General features: G+C 39.4%; 2 protein-coding genes across 9 annotated transcripts in view; both read left to right on the plus strand.

The window, feature by feature from the left end:
- MAP7D2 (MAP7 domain containing 2) overlaps positions 1-19,191 on the plus strand; it is a 37,347-nt gene extending 18,156 nt beyond the window's left edge. For 4 of the 8 annotated variants that reach the window (XM_027637595.1, XM_027637611.1, XM_027637626.1 and 1 more), the window contains 11 exons: positions 818-966; positions 1,935-2,062; positions 9,777-10,009; positions 10,356-10,482; positions 11,760-11,964; positions 12,082-12,186; positions 13,368-13,421; positions 14,077-14,155; positions 14,827-15,013; positions 16,699-16,978; positions 17,562-19,191. In XM_027637595.1, the coding sequence (XP_027493396.1) occupies positions 818-966; positions 1,935-2,062; positions 9,777-10,009; positions 10,356-10,482; positions 11,760-11,964; positions 12,082-12,186; positions 13,368-13,421; positions 14,077-14,155; positions 14,827-15,013; positions 16,699-16,948 (1,517 nt within the window). In that variant the 3' untranslated portion in view covers positions 16,949-16,978; positions 17,562-19,191. The remainder of the gene's footprint in view (positions 1-817; positions 967-1,934; positions 2,063-9,776; positions 10,010-10,355; positions 10,483-11,759; positions 11,965-12,081; positions 12,187-13,367; positions 13,422-14,076; positions 14,156-14,826; positions 15,014-16,698; positions 16,979-17,561) is intronic. The other 4 variants (XM_027637603.1, XM_027637618.1, XM_027637636.1 and 1 more) reach the window with 1 other exon arrangement.
- Positions 19,192-27,621: 8,430 nt separating this feature from the next.
- Positions 27,622-27,993, plus strand: part of BCLAF3 (BCLAF1 and THRAP3 family member 3) — a 34,083-nt gene continuing 33,711 nt past the window's right edge. The window contains exon 1 of the mRNA XM_027637687.1: positions 27,622-27,640. The gene's annotated coding sequence lies outside the window, so the exon portion shown is untranslated. The remainder of the gene's footprint in view (positions 27,641-27,993) is intronic.

Consider the following 27,993-nt stretch of genomic DNA (forward strand, 5'->3'; position numbering starts at 1 on the left):
TCTTGACTTTAGTTGACCATAATTGGAAACACACTATCACTTGGTTGCAATTAATGTCTGTCTTATTAATAAAAGATATACTCTGTTGATTGTTCTATATGTATGTGAAGGTTTCATCTTAGAAGGCAATATGAACAAAACCAGGAGTAAAATATACCATTTTAAAAAAATCCTGTTCATATTGCAAATAAAAAAAGAGTTGCCCTGTAAGCTGTAATGCATGTGTCACACTCAAACTGATGTCTCTCACAAATAACAATACCTGAAATACCTACAGCAGCATTTAGTTTAGGTTTGGGGGTTTTTGGTTAATTTTTTAAAATTGAGTATTATTTTGAAAAGTAAGTAAGGTATTTAGGAACCATTGCCATGTTTAAGCTTTAAAAAAAAACCCCAAACACTCCCTATGCTCCTGTCACCTTTCCTGTTTTGCGGTATTTGTTCAAAAGTCTCCCAACTAGAATTATCTGATTACTCTTCTTATCATATGCAAAGGAAGCTGGACTTTTCAGAGGAAAAAACAATCACACAGTCAGGTGATTCAAAAAGTATGTGAGAGAGCAATATTTTAGAGATAAAAAATCTCTACAAGATTTCTAAATAATCTTGTAAAATGTTACCTTCAGTTGAGACATTTTTAATAAACACGGGACCATGTTGAATGTGTTACATACTGTAATCTTTTGAAACACTTATTTAAAAAACCTTTAAAACTACCTTTGAACATTATAACATAAAAGTATGCTGTCTTCTCCTCTCCTTTACTTCCTCTGTCTGTGCTCCCTTTTGCTCTTGCTATTGTACTATAACTCTTTAGTATTCCATATCTGTCCTCGTGTAGCACCAGCTAGTCCTCTTAAGTCTCCCTACAAGGCTTCTCCCACTCGGAGCACCGACAGGAAGAAGGCGACCTCACCCTCCACTTCCAGTGCCATGAAAGGGGCACCTGCAGCCGAAGTTACTCTGGTGGGTTTGCAATGGTTTTGATTTCACTGTTGGGTAAACTGGTGCTGCTTCTGCTTGTTATCTCTCCCTTTACATAAATAAAAATAAAGTGCTAGCCCTGCTGTAAGAAACAGCAGTAAGAAAGTAAGCCGTTGCTTTCGTGCTCCACTGAAGCAGCATTTTGATATCTTCCTCCTCCTGAGAATCAGTGTTGAGTGCTGCTATTTGAAACAGCAACACCTTTATTTTCAGGGAACTGAGGCATTGAAATGTATGTTTTTGGACTTGCTTGTAACTTCTAGGAATGGGAATGGCAAATAGGATCTCCCACTGAGTATGACTATCCAGTCTTGCTGGTTAATGAGCGAGCTTCACATATTTCAGAAACTCACCAAGTTTCTGACAATGCCTCTGTTTTACACCACTTACTTAACTCTTTCTTCACTGAGTCTTCACAGATTAAGGCATATGTGAGGACTGTAAAATTCACATAAGGTCTTGTGTCTTGTAATAGTTAATAATACAGGAATTCATGCCGTCTAAATTAGCTGCCAGTGAGAGGACCAAAGCTGAGAGTAAAGATTTGTGTGGTGTCAGTCTTAGGTGTGATTCAGTGTTACCTGCAGCAGCATTTTTGTGAGATGCCTGGTTGCAGTACTGATCATATCTAGGAGGTGTTGCAGGGGCATATATATGATTTTGAAGACTCCACCCAGCGCCACCATCCCTCCCAAGAACTCTTGCAGAGGCTCTGATGTGGTATTACTGCAACTTGTATGCTATGTCCATGCAAGATGGGTTGGCTGTGTGTTATGTCTGTGTAAAACAAAAAACTATTAATAGCACCTCAGTTGTGAGCTGCTGTTTAAAAAACTTTCAAATGTTTGTTACAGAAATCACTTTATATGCCATCTTGTTAATAAAACAATCAAATACATTTTTTATTTGTTGATACTGATTATGGAAACTAAAATGAACTGTGCTTCTAGACTGAGAAGATAAAGAAAGAGAAGCGACCCACAACACCTGGTTCATCATCTGGAATGGGATCTCCTCTGAGAAGGTCTGATTCTCCTGCTGCCATGTCCAGGAGATCTGCATCACCTGCAACACCTAAGTATGCCTTTCTTATTAGTGGACTAATATGCTGTGAACTTCTTGTTACCCATAAATAAGCCATAGATTCTTGAGGAACTTCCTTTTAAGTGTTGTTAATTTTAGTTATACATTCACACATATACAAATGGGAAGAGAGAGAGAGATGGAGATGAACAAATCTAATATATGTAAGATTGTGTTAGTGCTCACTAGAAACAATTCTTTACCTCTTCTCAGTCATTTGAGATTCTAGTGCATTTCATAGTTCATGTGAAATTTTATTTAACATTTATTTTTAAATATGCTTTTGTTTTATCTGATTTTGAAGAAACTGCCTAATGTGAAGAAATGCACACAACATGAATACTAACTAGAAATTCCAGCATTTAATATATGCATTTCCTATTGTTGTCATGACCATCTGGTGCCATAAATATACTTAACTACGTGTCATCTAAACCATTGGTTTTAACCTTTGCTCATTTGCAGACCTCTGTGATTTTGTTGCTTTTTGTTCTTTTTTTTTTTAATGTAGAGCTGTGGACTGGGCAATGCAGAGCAATGTCTGGGCTTACTGCATTGAGTTGCTTTTCTTGATTGTCTTGCTGAAAACTCTAGTCTGTGTACCGCAGCTTGCAACTCAAGTCTAAGCAAATGGGTCTTCAGGTTTCTTAGAACAGAATATTAAGTCTGGCTCAAATGTAGAAGTGTGCTAAAGTAGTCATGGTCTACAGTAGTTGTCTGATATTTTTGGCTGGTTGATTGGTTTGTTTTTTTTCCTTAGACCCTGTTCGTGGGTCTCGCTTCTGTCTTGAAAATTGTATCTTTTTGTCTTATTTTATTTATTTATCATTTTTTAATCTGCAGCTGGCCATATTTTGAACCAATATTGATTATCTCCTTTCTGACAAATTTCTTCTACCTCAAACACTAGCTGGTGTTCCTTTTCTGTTTCAGCTCTGAGGGCATAGGAGAATGATTTTGTGTGTGAATGTGGGGCTAAACATCATACAGGAAACCATCTGACCCTGGACATTCTTTCTGGTTTAGACATCCCCTTGTATGTAACTGGGACACTGCAATTCTTGGTTCATATTATAAGGCTACAAATTCTCAAACTTTCAATATCATATATAATATTGTCAGATTCTGAACTACATACATTTTGTGAAAAATGGAATGATATGAAATGTTAATGACATTCAAGGTTTTTTACAGTTTTGAGCAGATAATTGTCTAGTGGCACTCTGCAATGTACAGAAAAAAGTCTGAGCTATAAAAATGTGTATTATTCCACAAGTACTGATACTCCCTGTTCAGAAAGCATCTCTCAGTTTATTCAGCCAGTATGAGACATACTAAGAGACACAAGTATTTAAGCAAAATGGATAGCTGAGAGTCAAGTGCTTCTTGATGGGCAGACATCCAAAAGGTCAGTGTAGACCATCATAGAGACGTGTAGGGGTAAAAAGAAAAAGCTTTGGTGAAACAGATGTTTAGGGCTACATGAAAAAAGTATGCCCAGTCTTAATGTGTAGCACTAATTTCCATAAAAGGTTTGTCAAAGATGGAGAATTTTTTTCCCAGAGGCGCAGATTATGGGAACCTTTTTATGGTAAAATGTTTTCATTCCTATAAGGAATATAGGAATTTAAGGAATACTATTTTTAGAGGAAGAAACAGATGCTGCATGGAGGAATTAAGAAGCCTACTGGTGAGTTTCTGTGTGATTGTGAGCCACAGTAGTGATCCTTTTTTTCTTCCCCCTCCTTCTCTTTTCTCAAGAGAATCTGATTCTGACCACAGCTAGAAATATATTACTGAGCATTTAATCTTAACATGGCCCAATTAAAACACCCTCCTTGATCTTAGAGAGATACAATAGAGTTTAAATGCATGTGTATTACTGGTTCCAGAAAGACAGTTCTCCTTCAGCACTTTCAAAACTTCCCCTCATAATTTTAAAATAAAAAATTATGATCACTATATTGTATTGTTATACAAACATTAATAATAATAATATAATTATATGCATTTTTTCATACAACTCAAGTTCCACAGTTAATTTTCAATTTATCTAAAGGAAGGTTCCAAAAGCCTTACCGCCTGTATTTAAATCCACTGACCAGCAAGATCATTATCTGCCATATAAGTATACTTTTAATCTGACTAAATATGTATACAAATACTCATTCTCCTTCCAAACCTAATGATCTTTTATAAGTTTAATCTTTCCTCTTCCAGCACACCATATGGCCAAAAAAATTACTCTAGAAGACATAAGAGTGCATATTGTACAGCATTAGTAGTTACTGATCCTGCACAGCACCTTACCTTCGAAAGCTGTTGAGGGGAGAATCAAATATGGCCAGTGATTTAGATGACAATTAGCTCTTATGTATTTCTCTTCTTAAAAGTATATGACTTGACATTCAAGTTTTCTTGGTATTGTTCTAGTTTCTAGTTCGTCACAGTTGTCATCTTGGCTTCTCAGTGGCAATTGCTTGTCTTCTTTATATGTTATTTCATTATTTATTAATTAAAAAGCTCTTTTTATCATGGTAAAGTAGTTGAAACAGGATCAAACAAGACAATAAAACTTCAACCTAAAGAGACACAGTGATTGATGGCGGAACAGCGTTGCAGTAATAACATAAATAAAATACTAATGTTTGAATGTGCAAATTTTAGTGAGAAAGCAAAAAGGGACAGCTCAAAAACACAACGTCCAAGATGAAATGAGTGAACAGATATGGGTGTAAAAAGGAGAAAAGGGGAAAAAATAAAAATATGCTGAGCAACAATTAAAAACAGGGAAAGAATTCAAAACTTGAAGTTATGTGAAAAAGTAAATATATCATGAAATGTCACACAAGAAGGAAATCCAAAACTATTATTTTGAATCTAACATAGATCAGTTGACAAAGATGAAAGTTAATGGATTAGAGTTTGAATAATTGAGACATTATCTCTGATTTTATCAATTGGTCTTGGATACTGATTGTGTAAGTGCTCCTTTTCTTTAGATCTTTCACAAGATCAATAATACCAGGGGTCTGGGTAATTTTTTTTTCAATGCTTCATCTTCAAAGATCTATACATTAATCGGTTTATTCTTGCAGTATCCCTCAGAGAATAGGTAAGTGTCTTCTCTTATAGATCGGGAAGGCAATAAAGCCTTTGTCCTTCACATGTCTTTGGGTAAATAGTCCCTTTGCAATCAATGGCACCTGACTGAATCAAGGAAGTATGATTTAGTTTTAAGTGTCTTCAGATAAACCATAGTACAAGCCAGTGAACAGAAATGGAAAGCTCTGACAAGCCTCTGTGTCACATTCTTTTGCCAAAGCATTACCTCATGTGAGAAGGAGGAAACAGCAAGGGGGAAGGGAAAAGTGACTTCAGCACTGCTGGTGGGTGATGGGTCATGTTTCATTTCCAGATCCCAGACTGTGTCATTGTTCTTTGCTCATGGTTTCACTAACTGAACCCCTGATTTGGTGGTTCCTGTGGGTGATGACCCACTGCAGTCACTGGGACATGCTTTTGGTGTCAGAAAAGCACATATTCAATCACATTACAGAATACTGTTGGAATAGGAACGTAGAGTAGGATGAAGAAAAGCCCAAACTTGTAAAAGTTTCTAAAAATGAGTTATTGGAAAGGTGTCTGCATATGGTGAATTCCCCACAGAAATAGCTTCTATGTCCTCCAGTGACCTACTTTCAGATTTTATTTCGTATGTGCTACATATACTACTCTTGATCTTTGTTTTGACTTGGAAAGATAAAAACAACAGGTAGAATGCTATATCAAGACTATTTTGAGGTTTTTTTCAGCAGTTGGCTAGATAATGAGCCAATTCAAGATTTTGAAACATTTATAATAACACAGCTATCAAAATACCTATTCTACAGGCCTATAATGAGTTTGTACTCTTTTAAGAAATGTAAAAGAGAAATGAATCTGTCTCTTGCTAGAAGAGATCAAAACTAAGAGTGAAAGAAAACTGCTTTGAGAAAATATCACAGGCAGCAGGGGAAAAATGTCAGAACCCAGGAATAGCTTGTGATCAGAGCACAGGCTGGAGAACATGCAAGTCCTCAGTGTGATTTCAGCAGAGCTTTTGTTGAATTAATAGGGATATAGGGGAAAAAATATGCAGCTCTGGCATTGCTGCAGATTTGTGATTCACAGTCAGCTTTCTGAACAGCCATAACCAGCGACCTGTTATGTACCTGGCTTTTCAAGAAAGCTTACTGTTCTCTCCTGTGCTGTTTATGACCAGAACTGGATGTGATCTCTGACTCATGTGCTACATGTACTTTATTTTCTCTGCTTAGCAAAAGTAAGCACAGAACCCCTCTTTTGCTCTTCCTAAGACATTCTTCTTCAGTATGGCCTATCCCTTTCATAATTCAATAAGAGCCACTGTAATTTAAGGATCAGTGGATCCTCACAGCTGATAGAGGTTCTAGCAGTGCATGTAGGGGTCAGCTTCTTGCATACTGCTGCCCCCATGCCAACACCGGGTAGTTAGGTGAGAAAACTAATACCTTCTCGGAAGGAGGAAGATGCTTCTGGTACTTCTGTATTCCCCTGTAAAATCTGGTTATTGAGATGAGTGAACTGTCAGACAGCTAAAATGCTGCCACTTCTTGGATTTTAGTGATTTGTTATCTTAATTCTCTGATCCTAATGAGGCACAATTCTGTGATCCCACTTTCTTAACATGGTTTTGTTATATCTTTTTCATTTTCTCCCATGTCAAAACCAAAACATTTTATAAACCTAAACAGACTCCTATACAAGTTTTTATACTTTTTTTTCTCAATTATCCCATTTTTCTATCTTCACAATCAAGTTTGGCCCTTTCTGGTTTAAGCAGCATAATTTAAATACTATTTAGAAGAAGTGTTTTTTGCAGTAACAATTTTGCCTGTGTCTAGGAATGTTAAAGATGCTAAATTGACTATATGTTTTAAATACAAGGGAGAAAACAATGTTGATTTACTACTTTCTACTGGTATCAAATAAATGATATCAAAATTCTGAAAAATTATTCTTATTACTGATGGACTTTCTCATGTTTTCACTCCTTGCACCGTAGTAACCAGTCTTTTATTCTTCTTGCTTTTGTTTGCTTTAAAGGAACCAAAGCCATACTTGTTATTCCGGCCCAAAGCTGTAACAAAAAATTACTGTCAGTCTAAAAGTTCAAAGATGTATTACTTAAATAGTACATTCAACATGTTTCTAGTCCAACAGCTAAGTTGTACAGCCAGTCTGCTCTAATGCCTATGCAGTGCAAGATACGTAGCTCTCATGACTAGACTCCTTCCTACCAACCTCTTTAATTTGATTGTCATGTCTTTATTAGAGAACAATTACTTCTGTGCTGACACTGAAAATGACTCAGCTGTAGTTATTAGCCTATTTTGCTCCTGCTGTCACAACAAGTTAAATAAAATGCATTGCAAGGAACGTGTGGTAAAGTTGGAAACATAAACCAAAGACAGCAAGAAGGGACTGTGCTTTGAAGAAGTGCCTAATTAGCAAGAAGCATCCTCTGTGCTACAGGAAAACATAAGAAAAAATGTTGTTTACTTTGTATTTACGAGTTATATTTTTATGAAATGCAATTGGAAATGACTGTCATGATGAGACACGTGAGAGATGTACACGTGTAGGTGGGGCCTTGAAATCTCTGCTTTTGCCTTTACAAGGGTTTGAAAATCCATCTATATCCTAAAAAGGAATCTAAAAACAATGCTAAAACCCAATTTGGTCAACACCAACCAATCTCATTGGCTTCTCCCTTTGCTGTTTTTTTCAAGATCTGGAAACAGACTTGCCTGTTCTCATCTTCCAAAGCCTGTTTCTGTCATGGAGCAGCAGGAGTAGTGTGTGGCAGCAGGGCACACAAGGACAGGGACCTCACCCACAGGACCCCATCCCATAGCAGACAAAAAGGGCCCAGGGTGGGTCTGGTGATGGTGACCAGGGTCAACCAAGAGCCCACTGATAGCCAACCAAGGCCTTACTCTGAGGCAAGTCTAAGGACAAGCCAGGACATCATGTCAGGATCAGCAGGTTAGGAAGCCAAGAAGAACAGGCTTACCTACAGCTTAACTCAGGCAAGGACCTGAGCTGACAGGGAGCTCCTGGGCCTGCAGGCAGAGGGTACCTGAGCTGAACTTCAAATTTAATTGGGTGCTACTGTTCCTGCAGCCCGAGGGCTTTTGGAGTCTGTGATGGCTCTTCTGTGGGAGTAAGAAAGTACAGATGGTGCAATTCTCTGCAGTGTCTTCCTCCCCACAAACCAGGCAGCTCTGAATGAGCTCCCTGTATTCTATCATCTCAACCTCTTACAAATGCAGCATAATATGGTGGAAAAGAACCCTTTCTTCTACTGAATTCATGAATTCGTGGGGGGAGTTGAAAGACATCTAATTTTTATTGTCTACTCTGTAATGCAAATGCTGTTCCAGTTATAATAGTCTCTGACTACACAATATTATAGTTACATCTATATAAAACTTGCCATTCCAGTCCATTAATTTTCAGCCATTGTTCATGTTTTTCATCTTTGTTGTCTGCCAGAATGAGTGTATAGTCCAGAAAACATGTTATAGTATATGAAACTCTATATTGTGTAGATGAAAAAAGTGATAAAGGATAATACATTTATATCATAATTGCATTTCCATAAAGAAGGTTAAAAATACATGTGTAATGTTCAGTTTAATGTAGGATTATTTATTCTAATGGGACTCACATCAATCATTATTTTAAGATTGTAATCTCTTTATTCTCATTATATTTAGTTACACAGCCCAGCCTCTCTTAATGTTATAAGTGCTAGTTACTGGTGTTACATAAATAATGAATGGTGTTTGTGGTAGTTTTATGTTTCCTGGTAATCTGTTCTCTTTATGTGCACCTATTTTCAGTGAATATCAAGTATCTTTGCCCTTCCACTCTCCCTGAACTGACTTCAGAAGTGGGGTTATCACTTCACCCGAAGTGTGCAACAGCCAAACAATCAGTGGGCTGCACTGTTCCTGTGCATCATCATCTCCACAGGTGCAGCTGGGTGAATTCCAAGGGCTGAGTTTTGAGTCTTAAGTCTGTTCCACTGGTGCTGATTAAAGCACTAACTGAAACAGCAGAGCTGATGGTACAATGGTTTGGTCAGTTCTGTTTCTTTCTGTGGTACTCAGCTTTACCTTTGTTTATAGTAGTATTTGGTGCTTTTTTTGAAAATCAGGTACTGTTAGAAACAGACCATGTTTGGCAAGGTGGTATTTAGATGAAAGCAGCACACTGTATCTCATTATAATTTCTACAGACAGAAAGCAGCCATAGCTTTGTTTTAAATGTTTAGAAGGACCGTAGAATGCAGTAATGTTGACAGAATTGTTATGAAATGGTCATTACTGAAATCATCAGTTCAGGTAGTCCCTGATTTCCTATCTCATGCATAGACCTCAGACAGCGTTGCCGGTCTATTTAAATGAGAATTTTCTGTAATCATGTGTACTTGCATGCCAGTTCCCTGCATTTCAAGTTCTGATTGCTTGCATCCAGGTGATTCTATTCAGTATTGTGCAAAACAGCTGGTACTCCTATGTAGCCAGAAACACAAGAGAAGAGTGACATATGTGAAGTGGGAGTTCAATTCCAAGCTGTGTAACGCATGGCCTCTTTTGATTTTTGTTTTCCCTCATCAGGACAGTTGCAAAGACTTACCCACAGTCTCCTAAAAACACCAAACAATATCCAGCTTCTCCTGTGAAGCATCGTGCCACTTCCAGTCTCAACCAGGAGACTCCTAAAAAGAAAGCAGACAAGGAGAAGGAAAATGTCAGCCATCAGAAGTCCCCAGGAGCGTGCACTGACGAGGCAGGCCAGGTGACTCCTGAGAAGCACGTGCCTTCTGCTGGGAAGACTGAGAACAGTGAAGGTGAGTCTTACTGCAAGAATACATTGCAAGATATTGTGGGTCCCTGAGACTTTTAAGCAGTGATGAGCTATGAGGATGTGTAAAGATACACATTGGAACCTGTAAATGTATAGTTTTCACTAATGTACCAAAACCACTTGTTAACGAGGATGTGAAAATGCTGAAATTCCAGGATGCCCTTACCTATTCCATATTCTATCTGCTGAAAATGCCGAGGGGTGCTTTTAAAAAGGTGTCTTCCAGTGTGAACCAGGCCCATTTCAGCCTCTGTGCGAGTCTGGAGTTGCTGAGCACTCACTCTCTTTGTTCCCTACTAAACTTTCCACCCTTGGTCCTCTTCTCTTAGGGAAGATCACAGCAGGAACAAGTGATGCAGAAGAAGCTTCAAAAATTCTAGCTGAAAAAAGACGACAGGCCCGCCTGCAGAAAGAACAGGAAGAAAAGGAGAGGCAGGAAAGAGAAGAACGGGAAAGGTGTGTCTATTGCTTTGTGAAAGTTATTACCTAATAATTAAACCTGTATCATTGAAAATCCTTGAATCTGTGGTAGTTTTAGAGTCAAGTGGGAGTTTACACGTAGGTGTTAATTTCTTTAATCTCAGACTCATATTTCATTAATGTCTTTTGCAGTCTCTATGACCAGTGAAGTTCAGAAAATAATGATTTGGCCTCTTTAAGAAGCTTGAAAAAACTATTACTTATCCAAATACTTCAGGTATGTCCACACTGCAGTGTACTGCACACTGCAGTCTGGACATATTTTACATTGTAAAAAAATGTTTGAGGCAGCTTTAAATGAGCTAGATCACATAGAAGAAACAGTCTTGCAGTAGTAGTATTGCATTAAATGGCAAGGCTTGTATTGTTCAACAAATTAACCTGAAGTTCACCTTCCCGCCCAACTCTGCTGTAAGCACTGAGGGCTTTAGGAGTTTGGGCATAATGAAGGTTGCTGTGTCTAAGCAGCAAAATTCTAGTTCTGGCTTATTCTCTGAGCAAGCTTTTAGGTTGTTCTCCAGATGGGATGCTGGTTGCAAGTGTCAAACCCTTCCTTCAAACTCGTAATAGTAAATCACTAACTCTGCATGTCTAGATTCAACTTTGTTTTTTCTTATTAAAAACATGGCAGTGGGGGTGGGTGGGAGTGGAATCACCAGCTCCTGCCACTTTGGCTCTGAATCCCCGATAGAATGATAAGAATGATCACTTGCAACGCAGCTCTTGCCTGTGGTGACAAAGGAGCATGATGTCCCTCAGTGGGCCAGGGAACAACCAGGTGGAGTTTAGACCCACTCTTTCTAGTGTTCCACTGTGTTTTGTGGACTTCTGCTGCTACTCATCCAGTCTGTTTATCTTCAGCTGAAACAAAGGATAAAAGAACTGCTTGCTTTATAGATACCAGAATTCTGGGTGTCAAGTACGGGGGAAGAGGGATGTTTTTATTCTTGAAATTTAATTTTATTATTGACCTCTAATTGACACTCTAAATGGAAATGTTTTCTTTTTCTTTGATCATACCTGTTTTTTCAATGGAAATTTTAATTTCTGTGAAATATTTTAGGCATTGAAAATAAGATTGGAGTAAAAGTTTGATAGCAGCCTGAATCCTGAGCATGTGTTCAACCTCTTTGCTGTATCTTGGCATCTTTCGTGAACATGTGTGTTGATGCATATGCTATCAGTTACTGATACAGCGGGATTCATGCTAAACAAGGTGAAGGCTTTTAAACATACTGTTATGTTTTTTGCAGACTTGAAAGAGAGGAACAGAAAAGAAAGGCAGAAGAAGAAAGGATTCGTCTGGAAGAAGAAGCTCGTAAGAAGGAAGAGGAAAGAAAACGTGAAGAAGAAGCAGCCAGAAAAAAGGCAGAAGAGGAAGCCAGGAGAAGAGCTGAGGAAGAACAGATGCTAAAGGAAAAGCAAGAAAAAGAGCTCCAGGCCAAACTTGAGAAACAGGTACCATCTCAAGCAGAAATGTGAAACTTTGTACACATATAAATAAATACTTTATAGTATTTGGTAATCTGCCTGAAATAAATAATGGCCCTGTCATATTTTACACGTTTTGATTAGAGGGAAGAAGCAGAAATCAAAGCCCGGGAGGCAGCTGAACAACTCCGTCTTGAAAGGGAACAAATCATGCAGCAAATTGAGCAAGAAAGACTGGAACGGAAGAAGGTAGATATTTGCATCTCTAGATAATTATTTCATTTCTTGTTTAAATACGTAATCCAGGAAGTACCCAATAGTATCTACTAACAATAATCTGGAGGGATTACAGATGACTAGTTATGTCAAATTTAGTATTTGCTGTTTACATGTTAGGGAAACGTGGACATCAGTATTTGTAACAAAGTGGAATTGCCTAAGGCAAATGACTCTCTACTAGGCACTGAACAAACATAGAATCAGCCTCTACCTCAACAGTTAAATAAATGCCTGAGACAAACAGGGAATGGCATGTCAAGGCAAATGTCAATTACTACCCAACCCAGGACATCACAGACTACTGAGGGAGATGAATGACTTTGTTGGAAACTTTCTCAACAGAAGTTCTGTGTCATTAATGGAAAAGTTTATGTGATTAACAAACAACTTTTCTCCCACCTGGCTTGTTTCTGGTTACATTGTGCAGAAGAAGCAGGACTGTGGCCAGTGCTGCACAGGGAAATGGCTGGAGCTGCATAAATTAGCTTTGTCTACAACTCTGTGGCAGGAAAGAGAGAACAGCTGCAGAACCCCTGTCTGGTTACAAAAGGTCGTCTGTCCGTATATTTTATTCCAATACATTTTTAACTGTTACAACTGCACTGGGAGCATGTTTCAGTTGGAGATTATAATACCAAACCAGAGTGTCTTACAGCTGAAATGGGTTCCTTTTTTAATGAAAAAAAAGGAAAACAAAAGTATTTTAGGATAATACCTTATACATTTCCAGAATAACTTCAGATACTTCATTTTACTCTTCTGTTCCAAAAAGGCTAACTATTTTAAAGGAACTGTTTGGAAATAGTTGGAAGAAGAACCAAATTAAAATAATTGCTGTTGGTTTTAAACTAATGTCTTGTTCCAGAAATGAGCACAACTCATAACTGCAAACACTTGGAATTAAAATGCCTGTTTCTAAAGTGCCTCTACAGAGAAGGTCATGTTCTGTGAGATCTGATAGGTGAAAGCCAGCCCCAAGATGTTTTCTACCCTTTGTTTCCTTTATTTTTCTTATTTGTTCTCCATTTTCCAAGACAGGCCAGGATGAGGCCGTGACAGTAAAGAAAAGTGTCTTTCTGTCATCTTCTCTCTGTCTCTTTTGTTAAATATTCTGTCTGTTATCTCATCCTCAAATTTATTTTTATTTGTAGAGAATAGATGAAATAATGAAGAGAACAAGGAAGAGCGAAACACCAGAAGTAAAGGTATGAAACTGTATGTGATTGCATGATTCTTTTTGTTTTGTTTTATTGCCATGTGTGGAAATTAAATTCTAGACTAGTTCCATGTTAGTAAGTGTACTTGGGTGCGCTCTAGACCCAAATTTTAGTTGTATTTCAAACTGAGAATGACTCTTGGTTTGTCACAGCCTTTGCTGTGCCACTGCTGCAGGGACACAGCTTTGTGCAAGTGTTGCAGGTTAACCCCCCTTCGCTATCCAGCAGAGTGGCCACAGCCTGTTTCTGGATGCTGGAACTGTAATGTTTGCTGCTGTTGATGTGTCTTTTCGTGCTTTGTACCAGCCAGTGAATTAGTTACTGAGCTCTCCTTGTTAAGCCTGTCAGGAATGTAGGATTGAAAACAATGCAGTTGTGTCCAGCTAGGAAGTGACAGTCAGGTTTTCACTTCTAGTCTACTAAGGAAACCATTTCTTCAGTTACTTTCAGAGAATGTTTTCCTTTGGAATTTAAAAAAAATGCTATGCCTAATTAAAGGGGGAGGGCCAATCCTGTCTTGCTGTTGATGGCCTTGCTTTGACTGCCCTGTGGCCCTGGGCAGTCTCACAAATTTCGAATCCAATCAGTCCCATGAAGGTTACAGTCCTTCCTCTAATAGACTTGAGTCATTACTTGATTTCAGAAGGAAGAGCCAAAACTGGAGATACCATCAACTTTGAATGTGGAAAAGCAACCAAAGGCACTTGTTCTCAACCAGCCAGGTAAAAATTGCCATATTTTTCTGAGTTTTTTTTCACACTTGGTTCTCTTCAGAGTTTTGTGATCTGAGGCACAGCATTGTGTATTTTCATAAATTCTTTGCTTTCATCTCAAAAAGAACAGCTACATTTGCATCAGTGACAAATGTTAGAAACTTTGCCACTTAAGCAGAAGAAAGTTTCTCCATTTTAGTACCTGAGGTAGCATTTTTGTAAATGAAAAGTTCTAATATGTCAATACATTTGATTGCTGCAATCTGTCTTCAAATTTTGTAGGTAGAAAATTTTTGCACGCAACCAAGCCTGCAAGCTTTATATAGTATCTCTCTAAATCTTACATGTAGTTTGACTTTATTAAAAAAATTATTTAAAGTATTATTAAATAAAACATATGTGTCTGACATTTATCTATATTTTGTTTACTTCCCCAGGCTAAGACTTTTAGTATGTGACATAAAAGATATAACATTCTCTTCCTGTTTCCTCAAATTTAAAAGATGTAGCATAAAGAGCAGTTTTGGAGTGGAAAAGAGGAATGCCAGTGTAGTATGATGAGTCATGGATTTATACTGAGTCCTACTGCATTGTCAGTCTTCCTTTCTTCTCAATCTATAACCTAAAACTATTTAAATAAAGAAGCTTCTACTGTAATAATTTCTAACCTTCTTTGATAGAGATCAATGGATTGGCAACCTGCCTGAAAAATAAAAGCTTAGAAAGTGCTGCTTCTGTAATCCCTTCCCAAGATGTAGTTGCTAATGGACTGAAGTCAGTTCCAGGACTTATTCAGCTGGAAGCTGTTGATGGGAAATCTAACAGCATGGAGGATTCAACAGATGAGGTTCAGTCCATGGATGTGAGGTACAGACTGTATCTATCAAGAGGGATTGTGGAATTCATATGAGACACAAAATTTTCTGTTTCACTTGTTAACACTTGACTGCTTTTCTTCTCACCTCCTCCCCAGCGTGGCAGTCAGGTGTGCACTGTGGTGTGCTCTGCTCCTGGCAGGATGTGAGTTGGTTGTTTCAAGCAGGAGGCACAGAACCTCATCTCACTCTCGCATATTTGGCAGGGGATAGGGGGTTTGTGTGGGCTCTGAAATCCTTCTGCAGTCCTTGCTTACAGATTCCATACAAGTTTGCCCAAACCTTTCAGATAGTTTTGTGAAAGCAGCTACTGTAGATATTGTTCTGGTATCACCGTTTTTTAATTTGGCTGCACAGCTGTGATGCATGAGCTTCTCTGCCTCCATACAGAGTAAAGAAAATAATGCATTTAGCATTTTAAGTACTTAACAAGTAGTAATGTATGGAAATCAGTGAATAACTTCGTGTTTTTAAATACTCTTGGATTTTCACAGAAGGATGTGCAGAAAAGAAGAATTTTTAAATTTTAATTTAAGTTTTATTATTTACATATTTTTAATATAGGCAGTTAATTTAAGACTGCTAAGACAATTTTAAATGTAGATTTTTTTTATACAGTTCTTCCCTAATCAGTAAGACAGCTGAACCTCTCATACTGTTTCAGTATTTTCAATAAATATGCATAAATATATAGAAAATGCCCTACTGGAACAAGTCCATGTAGCCCATTATTTGGTCTCAGAAAGTATCAGTAAGAAAAACTAGTGAGGGAGAACACCTGAGCCCACCATTTTGTGCAATCCAAGCCCACACTGAAGTGTTGCATTAGGAATATTAGAGGGGGCAGCTCTGCCTTGCCCTTCTAAACAGCCACTGGTTGACATGTTGCCCATGAGTTCATCCAAGTTTTTTTTTTTTTGACCTGCTGATAATGTTTGTGTCCAGGACCTGACCTGGAACAAGTGCTACAGTACAGTCTCACTGGGTAAATTATGTTCTTTGATCTGTAAATTACGTTATTTGATCAGTTTCTTACTGGTGGCACTGGGCACCCCTTAGGGTTTGTGTTGCAGCATTTCATGCCACGATAGTTTTGTCCTCAACTCATCCCCTACCCCATCATGGTTTTAGAAATCTTTGTGAAATCCTTCCTCTGCCTTCTGTGCTCCAAACTAAAATGCACTAGCCTTACTAGTCTCAGCAAAGCAGCTGTTACAGCATTTCTTAATTATGGGATTTCTATGTCTGAGGTATATCATAAGGTCTTAAGAAATAACTTTTTGTTTAAGTTGTGAAATGTGAGCGCTTTAAGCAAATGTTGCAGGGTCAGGACAGTAATTTGAAAGGTGTAATAAACATTTAGGTAAGGGAATGGTGCAGGGATTGAAACAGTGAGTGACTGGTAAACTATCACAAATGTGGGTTTAGGAGATGAGTGCTCACATCACACAACTACCACAAAACTTAATCTTTAATGGATATAGATTAGGTATGACCTTCCATCCTGAACAGAGCAATGTCTTTTTCTTTGGATTAGGATGTATTCTAGGTAGAGTCTTGCTGAAGCTGGCCTTTAAAATAAGTTTTTGAACTGTCAGAAGTTTAATTTGATTGTTACCTAATGAAAAGTTACCCACCTCTTATTCTGTATCTTCCTTTCGTTTATCTTTCGTACAGCCCAGTTTCAAAAGAAGAACTTATCTCTATTCCCGAATATTCACCCATGAATGAACTTATGCCAGGTGTTTCTTTGGACCAAAATGGGACAAGTAATGCCAAGGCTCTTGAAGACCTCTTGGATTTCACAGGACAAGCTACCTACTCCAAGACGTCCAGTGATACCATTAGCCTAGATGACTGTAACAAAAACTTGATTGAGGGATTTAACAGTCCAGGACAGGAAAATACACTTAATTCTATCTGTTGACAGCCTCGCTTTTCAGCAGAACAGATACAGGTACAGTATTGTGATAAACATCTTAGATATGATAAATTGCTGTGATTTCTTACTAGCTTCCCAGAAACATTGAGCAGTTGTACACAGCAGTGTGGATAGAGGAAGAAAGCTGGTCTCCTAGATCTTTAAATTCAGCATAATCTTTCCTATTTGCAAATTGGCATCATATGCAAACTGACTGTATCATAGCAACCACAAGTACCAGGTAAATGGAAACATTTCCTTTATGCATTCAGAATATAATGAGAAGGGTTGATTTTTTCTTCATTAATACAATACCTTTCCTATATATCTTTGGAGCCTGTTTGCATGAAGAAAACAGTTAAAAGTGGGGTCAGTCTAGGAAGTGGTAGTTATTGTTGCTGCTTACTCCTTTCAGCTGCTGTAAATACTTGCAGCACGGTGTAAAATCACATGTCCTGAAAAGCCAGCATAGTATAAAATCACAGCAGGCTTCAGTGACAGTTTCAAAGTACAGTGCCACAGTTGGTCTTCTTGAAAGAGTATATTCTAAATTACAAAACTGAGGTCATATAAATGGTGTGGCTGACTTGATATTCTTCTCTCTCATTTTAATTGACAGTGGTAACAATTTGTGGAGGATATATATCCCTGTGATGCTACTGGCAGTAAAATATGAGCTTGTCACTTGAAAAAGCTTTCTGCAGTCCTTGAACACTGGATTCCAAATAATCACAGCTGAATATAACTTGTCTTCCCAGGGAAATAAATATGTTGAATAACTGACTGCTTTTGGTAAAACCAATGATCTAGAGCCTTGATGGTTTCAGGGAAGACGAGTGTGCATTAGAATTTGAGCTTTAGCTGCTAATAAAGCACTTTTTAATTTAAAATTCATCTCAACACATCACTGTGATTTTTACCTGTGCATTTTATTTTGAAATAATTCTTCCCTAAACTTTACCATACATCCATTTAGACATCTTTTTCTTGTAAATAATGATGGGGTTTGCCCACAGTGCATTGAAACAAAATAATATACTGTACTTTAGTTTTGTGCCTATCTTTTTTTGTCTTTAATAAGGAATTACTGGCAACTTTTATGAGGTGTATAATGCAAAACTATAACTGAAGAGGCTTGAAAAACATACAGCTGCTGGAATCAAAAGAGCCTTCTTATTGACTGTGGAGTGTGGGAACTATCCCATTATGGTTACATTGACACTTTTAGTCACTAGTGGCACTTAATGGTTAATATTAATTAGTCCAGGAGCAACTATCAACTGTGTGTTTAAAAACATGTTTGTGTAACACCTGTAAGCAAAGTAGGCAAAATGCCTGGTGTAATCCCTTAATATATATGTAGTATAGCTGTAGTAGATCCAAGTGATGGTCAGGAGGGTGAGATAATATGTTAACTTTTGAAGATGCAGACACTTGATTGATACCAGCAGGCTTTCGATCACACAGAGAAGTATTTTGTCTTCTGTAGACTCAACAAAATGAGATTTAGTCAGCAGCAAAACAATATGTGAATGTTGCAGCAGAAACACAAAGGCCAAGACACATGTGGGGAACTGGGAGGCCCTTAACATTCTGTATGGAACAGTTCACACATCAGGTTGTATGATATCTGGACATCATGTGCCATACAATGTTAACTTTATTTCTGTTGGTGAACCTTTATGCTAGATCGGGTGCTGCTTTAAGGACATTTTTGTCCAGTTCCTTATAAGAATGAATTTTAAATACAACTCTCTTTGGACACTAACACAAAAGAAGTGAAAACTTGGGGGGGTGGGGTTTTTTTATTTTATTTGTTTGTTTGTTTGTTTTTGGGTTTTGTTTCCACATGTAAGGGAGTTCACAGTGTAGATTGAGCTCAGTTGTAGCCCCATTCTTGTGTTCTTTAAAGTCAGCAACGGGACAGTAACCAGTGACATTATGTGCAATGCATAAAGAAATCATACCTACAACAACCCAGCTTTATTTATGTTAGTGTAGTCAAAGAAATACTTTCTTTGGACTGTGCAGTAAGCTGTAGCATGGTACTGTGTCTTCCAAATTAGTCCTTCATCTATTTCCTAAATTATAAACAAACAGAAACGGTTTGTTTTGCTGTAATACATTGTGTTTGACAAATGTCATATTATATTTTATTATGGTGTCATTGTATAACCTGTAGATTTCTGTATTTGCATGACCTGTATAGCATGTATAAAGGTGAAATACATTTTCATGTATGAATCTGAGTTGTTTCTTAGTGCTTTTTATTTCCAGCAAAATATGACTGGTTTAAAAACACATATATGTTAATTTGTTCTGAGGTGTTTTCTGAAGGAGAGTGGAATACGGAATGAAGGAGTAGTTGTCAGAACCTCCAAATATTTCACCAGTGTTCCCATTGCCATAAACTCATTTTCTTTCTGAGGTCTTGCCAATACACTGAAGAAATGGAGTCTGGTGGCAGAAGAGCCTTAAGGTGGGAGCTTTCAAATCATGGCATCCAGGGTGCTAGTGACAGTATACAGGCCAGTTTACAGCCCCAGCCTCTACCCTCGGGCAAAGAAAATAAGGAAAAGAAAACTTGGGAGCTGTGTCCATTAGACACTGTTCTGTTTAGTGTGCAAAAGCTGTTCTGTAAGAGTATCCGTGACATAAATGCTGAATTTCTTTTCAAGCTACATGCACACACTGCTGCTTAGAAAGAGGCCAGGCCTGGAGCTGCTCTTAGTTTTTTAGTGAAATTCTGGGGAGAAATTTTAAAATATATTTTGTTTAAATCATCACTTCAGTCAAAATTGAAAATGAGAGGATGTACTTTTATTATGAAGTATATTAATACTTTCCGTGGTGACAGTTCATCTCATTTGTATTGACTCTTGAATCATTCATGTTATTTGTTCCCTCAATTATTTACTAGATTGAAGGAAGCAAGATAAATGAGTATTCATGAAGAAAAAGATTGCATATTCACATTTATATTTGCTTTCAAATGTAACTTTATAAATTTGGCTGAATATCTGGAGCTGAGGGGTTAAATCGCTTCTTTTTGCTTTTGGTGATACAGCCTCTTCATACCAGTACTGTACTGGTGTTTGCTGCTGTGATTCAAAACTCTGCAATGAGCCTTATTTTTAATTAGTCACTGGTCTTGAAACTGTGGTGGAGGATCACTACTGACTCACACAGGTCTTTGGTAGACCTTTTCTCCTGTAAAGCACTTGAGAATCAACCTGTCAGTAGTAAGAAGAAGAGTTGAGTGTTGATCCTTGAGTGGCTTTTTTATAAATGGTTGAATGGATTATTTTTTTTAGTTTACTTGTATAGTAAAGTGATGTGATAACCCAAATTGTAAACACAGAGAAGAATCAGACACTGCTACTGTCCTTCTGCAGATTTGTTTTATGTAGCTATTAGTAAGTTTCTAATACATAAATAAATAATACCTGCGTGGTAATTGGGCATCACAGTAGCTCTCTGATTAGGTTCAGCACTTTCCATGCTGTTGCCCTGGGAAATGACACCCAAAGCTTGTCTTGGGCCCCAGCAAAGGCCCTGAGCAGACCTCTGTCTCCCCAGCGAGTGAATTTCAAAACAAAATTGCATCAGTGAGGGTTGATCTGGATGCCCAGGCTGCATTTTCATCTAGTGATGAAGGGCTAAAAGGGAGGGAATCATCCTCTCTTGTAATTGTACAAATGGTACAGTTCTGTGGAGAAAGCCACAGAAATAGCAGACTACTGCTCTGGCTGCCAGGGTGGGGATCTTCCCAGGTCAGAGAAGCCTGGGGTTCCCAGGACACCTCTGGGCTTCAGTGCTGCACAGCAGCCTGAAAACCCTAGAAGGAGATATCCTTCCCATAAAGGTTTAAAATGTAAATAGATCTGTATTCAAGAGCTGAAGACTAGTTACTCTGTGAGGTTTGTATCTTGTTTGCTCTAAGCTTGGTCTGTATCCTGCATATCCTTACTCCTGTAAGCAGCACAAATGAATCAGCAGGAATAGGCTGCTCCTCCTCCTCCTACTTTAGTGACCTGTGGGATTTCTTCCTTACTCCTCCCCTCTCCCTTCCTATTCAAGAACAAGGTAGAAACTGAAAAAGTCTCTTAGTTTGCTTTCATTTCAGGGCAATGTTGTTCAAGCTGTTGGTTACCTCCAAAAACAGCGTAGAGAGTGGTGGTTCACCTACACTGCCTCTGTGTATGTATGTGCACAAATATATCTAATTGGCAGTTACCTGACTTTTGGGAATGTTGGTTTTCAGTATCAATATTAAACTCTGAAAAGTGTATTGCTGCTGGGCAAACTATGCTGAAATCTGGAAAATACAATGTATGTGAGGACTGAATGCAATTTTCTCTGGATTTTCTTCTTCATTGTAAGAAAAAGAGGTTTTAAATTCATTCAATCTGTCCAGAATACATACACTTAAAAATAACAGAAAACTTAAAATATTCAGATGCATTTTTATTATTGCTGTTAGTGGCAATAATACCAGTCCAGAACACAGTGAGGCACAAAGTTCATCTCTTCCCCAGTTTTTTAGCCCATCATTTATCTTATCCTTATGATCTCCTACAGCTGAAGAGTAGGTGATGCTGTTCATTGTCAGCCAATTTTAATGTCTGTTGAAGCAATGTGTGAAGTGTAAAATCCCTTAAAACTGCAGGCAGAAACACTAAGAGGATGTTTAAGCTTTTAAAATAATTACATAAAGTATAAGAAAATGGCTTCCTGACCACTGGAATAATTTTAGATGCTTGTTTTCTTCCCAGTTGCCTTGTTTGTTCTCCAACTTGTGTAAGTTTTATAGCATTTCTAACAATTCAAGGCTGAGGTAGTAATGTCTTTAAACTAGTGGGTTTGATGATTACCAGAGGCCTGCAATTTTCAGGATCAAAATAAATGCTCTGGAAGGTAGTGTGTCATGTTCACTTGGGAGCTTTGCAAAAATAGATGTATATCCCTGCTGAAATCAAGCCTTAATGATTTCCAGAGAAAAAACAACTATGAGGTAGGAGAGATCCAATGAATAGAAGGAAAAGGTAAGCAATGTGCTGCTTGTTCTATGAAGTCCTTGCTTGAAGAATAAGGTTTTAAAATAGTTACATAAATAGCTCAAACCAGCAGCTTTGCATTATCACTTAGATCTTGCTGTGCCTAAAAGGAATAAGTTGAAGTCAATTGCAATTGTAGGTGATTGACAGGGTACAGGAATGGACCCAAGAACCTAAAATTGTGTAACTGGAGAAAAAAATTAATGGGTGTGAGATGTTCAGAATTGGGGAAATTACTTTGTCAGTATTTCCTCCTTTTTTTTTTTTTTTCTAGAAATAACAGCTTCTCTCACCAAATTCAGTATGTGAGCAGCACAGTAGGCAGGATCAGGACAATATCCGTAACACTATTAACATGCTCACACATCCCTTTTCAAAGTAACTTCTTTCTTTTAAAATACATATAGCAGCATTGTCTGAAATATTATTAGCACCTTAAATATGCAGAGCTGTGGGGGTTTATAGCAATAAATTCTATGGAGTTGCTCTTAATTTTCCTGGTGGGAGGTCTCAATCTGAGAACAGTTTTCACTCAGTCCTTTTGTTTATTCTTAAACCTCTCATTAGTTCAGATACACAAATGCGAGAGAATACAGATTCTGGTGGTTGCCTGCTGGAGTGGGTTTGTTCTCTCAGTGTCTGGACACAGACTGTCCACACCACTCAAGGCAGAGGAACAGGAACTCCGAGGAGTCTTATGGAGACTGAATATGTGCAGTAGTGTGTTGGGGACAGCAGTGAAGCCCCTCTGGCACAGGCAAGGAATATAATCCTGGTCAGACATGGCCAAAACTTCCCCAGCTGAACACTGGGTCAGAAGTTCTTCCCTTTTGGCAAGTAACGTTTGTATCTCTAACCTACATTTTTACAAGGTTAATTTGTGCTGATGGTTTTGGGCCAGTGTTAGTTTTCAGGGCAGAAAGTGTCCTGTAGAAAATGAAACTGCTGGTGGATTTAGCAAATAAATGAGCTGAGGAATGGGTGAAGGTCACAGTCACTGAAGAATGCTAAGATACTTTGCATGTATTTACTACCACCTATTTACTACTAAAGTCCTTGATGCAAATCAGTATCAGTCATCCCCACAACGTCTCGAGCTGGACATTTTGAAATTTTATCTCTCCTCAGACTTCTCATCCTGCTGTTTCACTGTGATTTCTCCTGCTGTCATCTTTCCAAGAACTGGCTCTTGCACAGGCAAATACTGTAGCCTTTTTGTGCCCCTGCCTTCCTCCTCAAATTCATCTGGTGTAGCCCCTTGGGTGATAAGCTCAAAGCCTTTGCTTTTAAAATCCTGTTACTGTATTTATGCCACACATTGGTGTTAATTCATTCACTGAGATTGTTTTCACTGGTATTTTGCCAAAATCCTACCAAGTTTACCCGGGCTGTACGCCTCCCAGCAATGGCACATTTTCACATGTTACAGGAAAGCCACAATAACCTTATAAATAAAACATTCGGGCATCCTTACGTCATGAGAACCCAGGCCTGCTAGAGGCTCTCTTGGAAGAGTAAGTTGGTGATACTATCAGAGCCAAGTCATGCAGTCAGTCATCCTCTCACATTCCTCTGGGTTTTAATTAAACAATTACTTTTCAGCTTTCCTTAAGTTTCAAGGCTAAATAATGTAGGACTTATTTCCTCAGTTAAGGAGAGAGTCATTATCTGTTGCTTTGAGCCTAGACTGAAAAAATATCACAGTTCCCCAGAAAGCTGTTTAAGTTCTTAAAACTGAATTTGGGGTATTTGCTTTATTCTGTAACAAATTCTTGCCTTCTCTGGATAAGGTATTACAGATTTGAAGTTACTTTGACAAGTGACCTCAGGAACTGACCTAAACACCAATATCTCATTTTCTGTAAAATAAGAGCTGATGCTCCTTTGCTGGGGACTTGGAGATTTAGCTAATTTTGTTCCACTGAACAACAGAAATATTTTTTCATTATTATTATCATTAGAAGAAGCAAATGAGTACCGTGCCTGCAAAGAATTAGACAGCTTGTTCTCATTTCAAGACAGGAGACACACTTTGTGGTTTGGTGAAAGTAGTTTAATAAAAAAATGCCTGATTGCACCAAGGGATAGTGGTGGGTGAGGGGCAGAAGAAGAAAGCATAAAAGTGAGACTCCTCCAAAAGCAGAGTTTCAAGTTTATGAAGCCATGGAAATCTTTTCAGGAGGCATAACAAGACAGTGAAGTACAAAAGAGACATTTCCCTTTAGATATTATGAGAGGTTGGTTGGTAAACCCTGATTACCCTTGAACTGCAGTCCTCGATGGGGATCACGCCCCTGAGAGTTTTGACTCCATCAGACCCTCTCTCACTACTCCAACATGCTGCTTCCCTTTTAGCGTCACCATCTCCAGCCTCTGTCTGCAGACGACAAAACAAATTGTGTATGATAACCAAGCTCACCCACTCTTTACAAAAAGCTTTTAATTTAATTTATCTGGTGCACCTCAGTGGAGAGCAGGTGCTGAGCAGCAGCTGCTGTGGTGGTCAGCCCTGGCAGTGCAGGAAAGCCCAGGCAATGCTCCCCAGCACAGCTCGGGCTCCCTTGCTCTGCCTGCTGCTGTGCCTGACCTTGCCAGCAATCAAGGAAGTGTTTTATTTCCACTTTTTTTTTTTTTTTTAGATTAGCATAATACGGTTCAGCAAAGTTCAGTGCCAACAGTAACATTTTATGTGGAAAATAAAATGCCTCCTTGAAAGAACAGATCTGTCTGCTGTCGAGGGCTAGTTCCTGCCTTTGAATTTTAGGTAACTTCCATTCGTCATTTCCAAGTATTTAGCATGCAAACCACAGCCATGCTCTTTCCAAAGGGAATGTTTACTAAATTAAACATTAAAGGAATATGAAAGTGATTCTCTATTCTAATGACACTTAATTAGAAATAAAACATGGAAATAGATTAAAATAATTAGTCTTAATAAGCAGTAATTGCCAAGTCTTGTGCAATAGAATAGCCTTCACAATTTGGAGATGGAGAATAATGATGCTGTGGAGCTACTAACAGGCACTGATTTGAATATTAATTTCACTTGTAAAGTGTGCTTAAGTTGTTGTTTTCTTAGACTACATGGTCCCAACACTGAGATCCTTGTGTCCTTAATATCCATCAGGATAGTATCCATCCTGCTATCCATCAGAATAAATGTATGTTGGATCAAGACCATCTGAGGCAACTTCAAGTACAGAGGTCAATAATGAAATTTGATAATTCTTCATTTATGTAATGTAGAAGTTTATCCTATATACATAGAGGCTCGTTGTCTGTACTTCGTGCTTTGGACCAGTTTTTGTTTCAAGTTTCAGGGCAGCAGTAGCCCCCCATGTGCAGAGAGCAGGCAAACCACTACTCCAGCTGAAGTAGGTAATAAAACCAAACCTTTTTTACTGTTAGTTTGACTTTCTGAATCTTGAGAATGAAAGTGTGGCTGCCTATATAGTGATTATCCCATGTATTGTGAGAGCTGTGCCAAACTGGTACTGCACATTATGTGGCTGAGCCTCCCAGGCTGGACCAAGTTTCTTTGGGAAAGTGCAGATTAACAGCATCTGTCTGCTTCAGTCTCACTATCTCTATCTAAAGCTCACTGAGCCCAGTTCTCATCCCAAGTGTCTAATAACAAAAATGCCAACATAGCAAAGAGGAAGCAAGTGTTGTTTAGTGCAGCTTGACACTGTATGTCTATGCCCTACAGTTCAGTAAGTCTTTTGCAGTCCCTTTTAATTGGAAAAACAGTACAACTAAATTTAAAAATATTTCTATATGTTTTTCCTAAGAGAATTTCAAAGTGTTTTGGTGAATGCAGGAAATTATTTTATACAGACATTGTGTGGGGTTCCTTGTGTTTGAGCTAGTCCACAAAGAACCGAGCAGGATCCTGCAGACAAAGACAGCAACCAGACTGATGGCTGTGATGAGGGATCCCTTAGTCCCACCTACAGCAACAGGGCCAGAGTTGAGAAGATAGAGAACTGAAGATAATGCTCTGCTAAAAGATCAGTCCTATAAAAGGAGGGAGGAAGATGTCAGCAGCTAAAAGTCCAAAGGATAACCAAAATCAGCAGTCCACACTGGTACTGGGAATGTAAGGAAACTGAGACCATCCCTTTGAAGAGGACTAATTATGATGCCAAGAGTAAGCAGCCCTTCCTCTCCACTTTTATCCAGTGAATATAACTTCAGCCTATTAGGCCATGGTTTGATGACAGAGTAAATGTAGCGCTATGACTCTGAGCTGGATCAAAAATGTCAAGGCTATGTAAAACAGAGTGCTCATTCTGCCTCTTTTTTGGGCTTAAATTAATTTGTTTACAAAAAAAATGTTGACAGGCGAACTTTACACCAGATCAGATATCGCCTGCCTAGGCCCTGTAATGATACCATATCAGGTATCACCCATCTTCCTGCAGCTACTGTAAAAATGCAAAACCATCATCAGTTCTGTGCTTGGGCTAAACCAAAAGTGTGTGCCTGCATCTGAGCTGAATCAAATTTATATTAATGAGCTGAGCTGACAGTGCACCAAAGAGTATTCACGATCCCTGACCAACGGCCTTGGGTGCCAGTGTAATCTAGATAGCATCAGTTTGCATGAGCTTTAATCTATTTCTGGGTGTTTTTCTGCCATAAAAAGATACTCTGTTTCAAAAGGACTTCAGTTTGTGTCAGTGTGTGACCCTGCTGTTTACAGCTCCTGAAGGAAAAACTCACGCCAAACCTGTTGGGCCTGCTGGCTATCAGGACTGGCAATCCAGGGAATGAATCCCATCTCCTAGGGAAGGAGAGCGCTGCCATCCTGCAGTGCACGCTCTGACAGGAACTCCGGGAACTTGCTAAGAGCCTCGGTGAGCACCACCTACAGCTCACCACCTACACTCTCCTGACCCTCACACCATGGGACAAGAGGGCAATGGTCACCTCACCTAGGATGGGTTCAGTTGTGGAGCTGAGCCCATCCAGCCTCGGGGAAGCTTTGGTCCAGCCTTTCCTGCCCGACCCACTATGGTACAGCCAAGACCAGCAAAAGGGCCAGGACCATGGTGTGACCCCGGCAACCACCAGCACTTTGGGCCTGCCCTGCTCCAGCCACACCCGGCCCCATGCAGGAGCCAGCAGCCACTCCCTGGGCTAAAGGGGTGGTGGGAAGTGTCACAGAAATACAGAATATTCTGAACTGGAAGGGACCCACAAGGATCATCGAGTCCAACTGTTAGCCCTGCACAAGACCATCCCCAAGAATCACATCATGTGCCTGAGAGCATTGTCCAAATTCTCACTGAACTCTGTCAGGCTTGGTGCTGTGACCACTTCCCTGGGGAGCCTGTTCCAGTGCCCAAACACCCTCTGGGTGAAGAACCTTTCTCTAATATCCAACTCAAACCTCTCCTGACACAACTTCAGGTCATTCCCTCGGGTCCTGTCACTGGTCACCAGAGAAGAGATCAGTGCCTGATCCTCCTGTTCCCCTCACGAGGAAGTTGTAGACTGTGATGAGGTTTCGTCCAGGCTGAATAAGACAAGTGATCTCAGCCGTTCCTCGAACGGTTTCCCCTCTAGACCCTTCACTATCTCTGTTGCCCTCCTCTGGCTGCTCTCTAATAGCTCAATACTGCACACAATATTCAAGGTGAGGTCGCCCCAGTGCAGAGCAGAGCGGGGACAATCCCCTCCCTCGACCGGCTGGCGATGTTGTGCCCGATGCCCCCCAGGACACGGTTGGCCCTCGGTGTCACGGGAGGGCTCTGTTTACCACGGGGCGTTCCAGCCGCGTGGCTGCTCGGAGCTCAATACCCCGGGAAGCACCAGGGCTCCCCGTCCTCTGCCGGGACCGGGAACGTGGGGCCCCGCGACAGCCTCGCAGAGCAGCAGCAGAGCCCGGCCCGAGGGGTCCCGGGGGGCGGCCCCGGCCCGCGAGGGGCGGTCGGGGGGCGGTGCCGGAGCCGCCGCCGCTCGGCCCCGCCCGCCCCGCCCCTTCCGGGC

This window comes from Corapipo altera, unplaced genomic scaffold, assembly GCF_003945725.1.
Source record: "Corapipo altera isolate COAL_440 unplaced genomic scaffold, ASM394572v1 0, whole genome shotgun sequence".
Lineage (NCBI taxonomy): Eukaryota > Metazoa > Chordata > Aves > Passeriformes > Pipridae > Corapipo > Corapipo altera.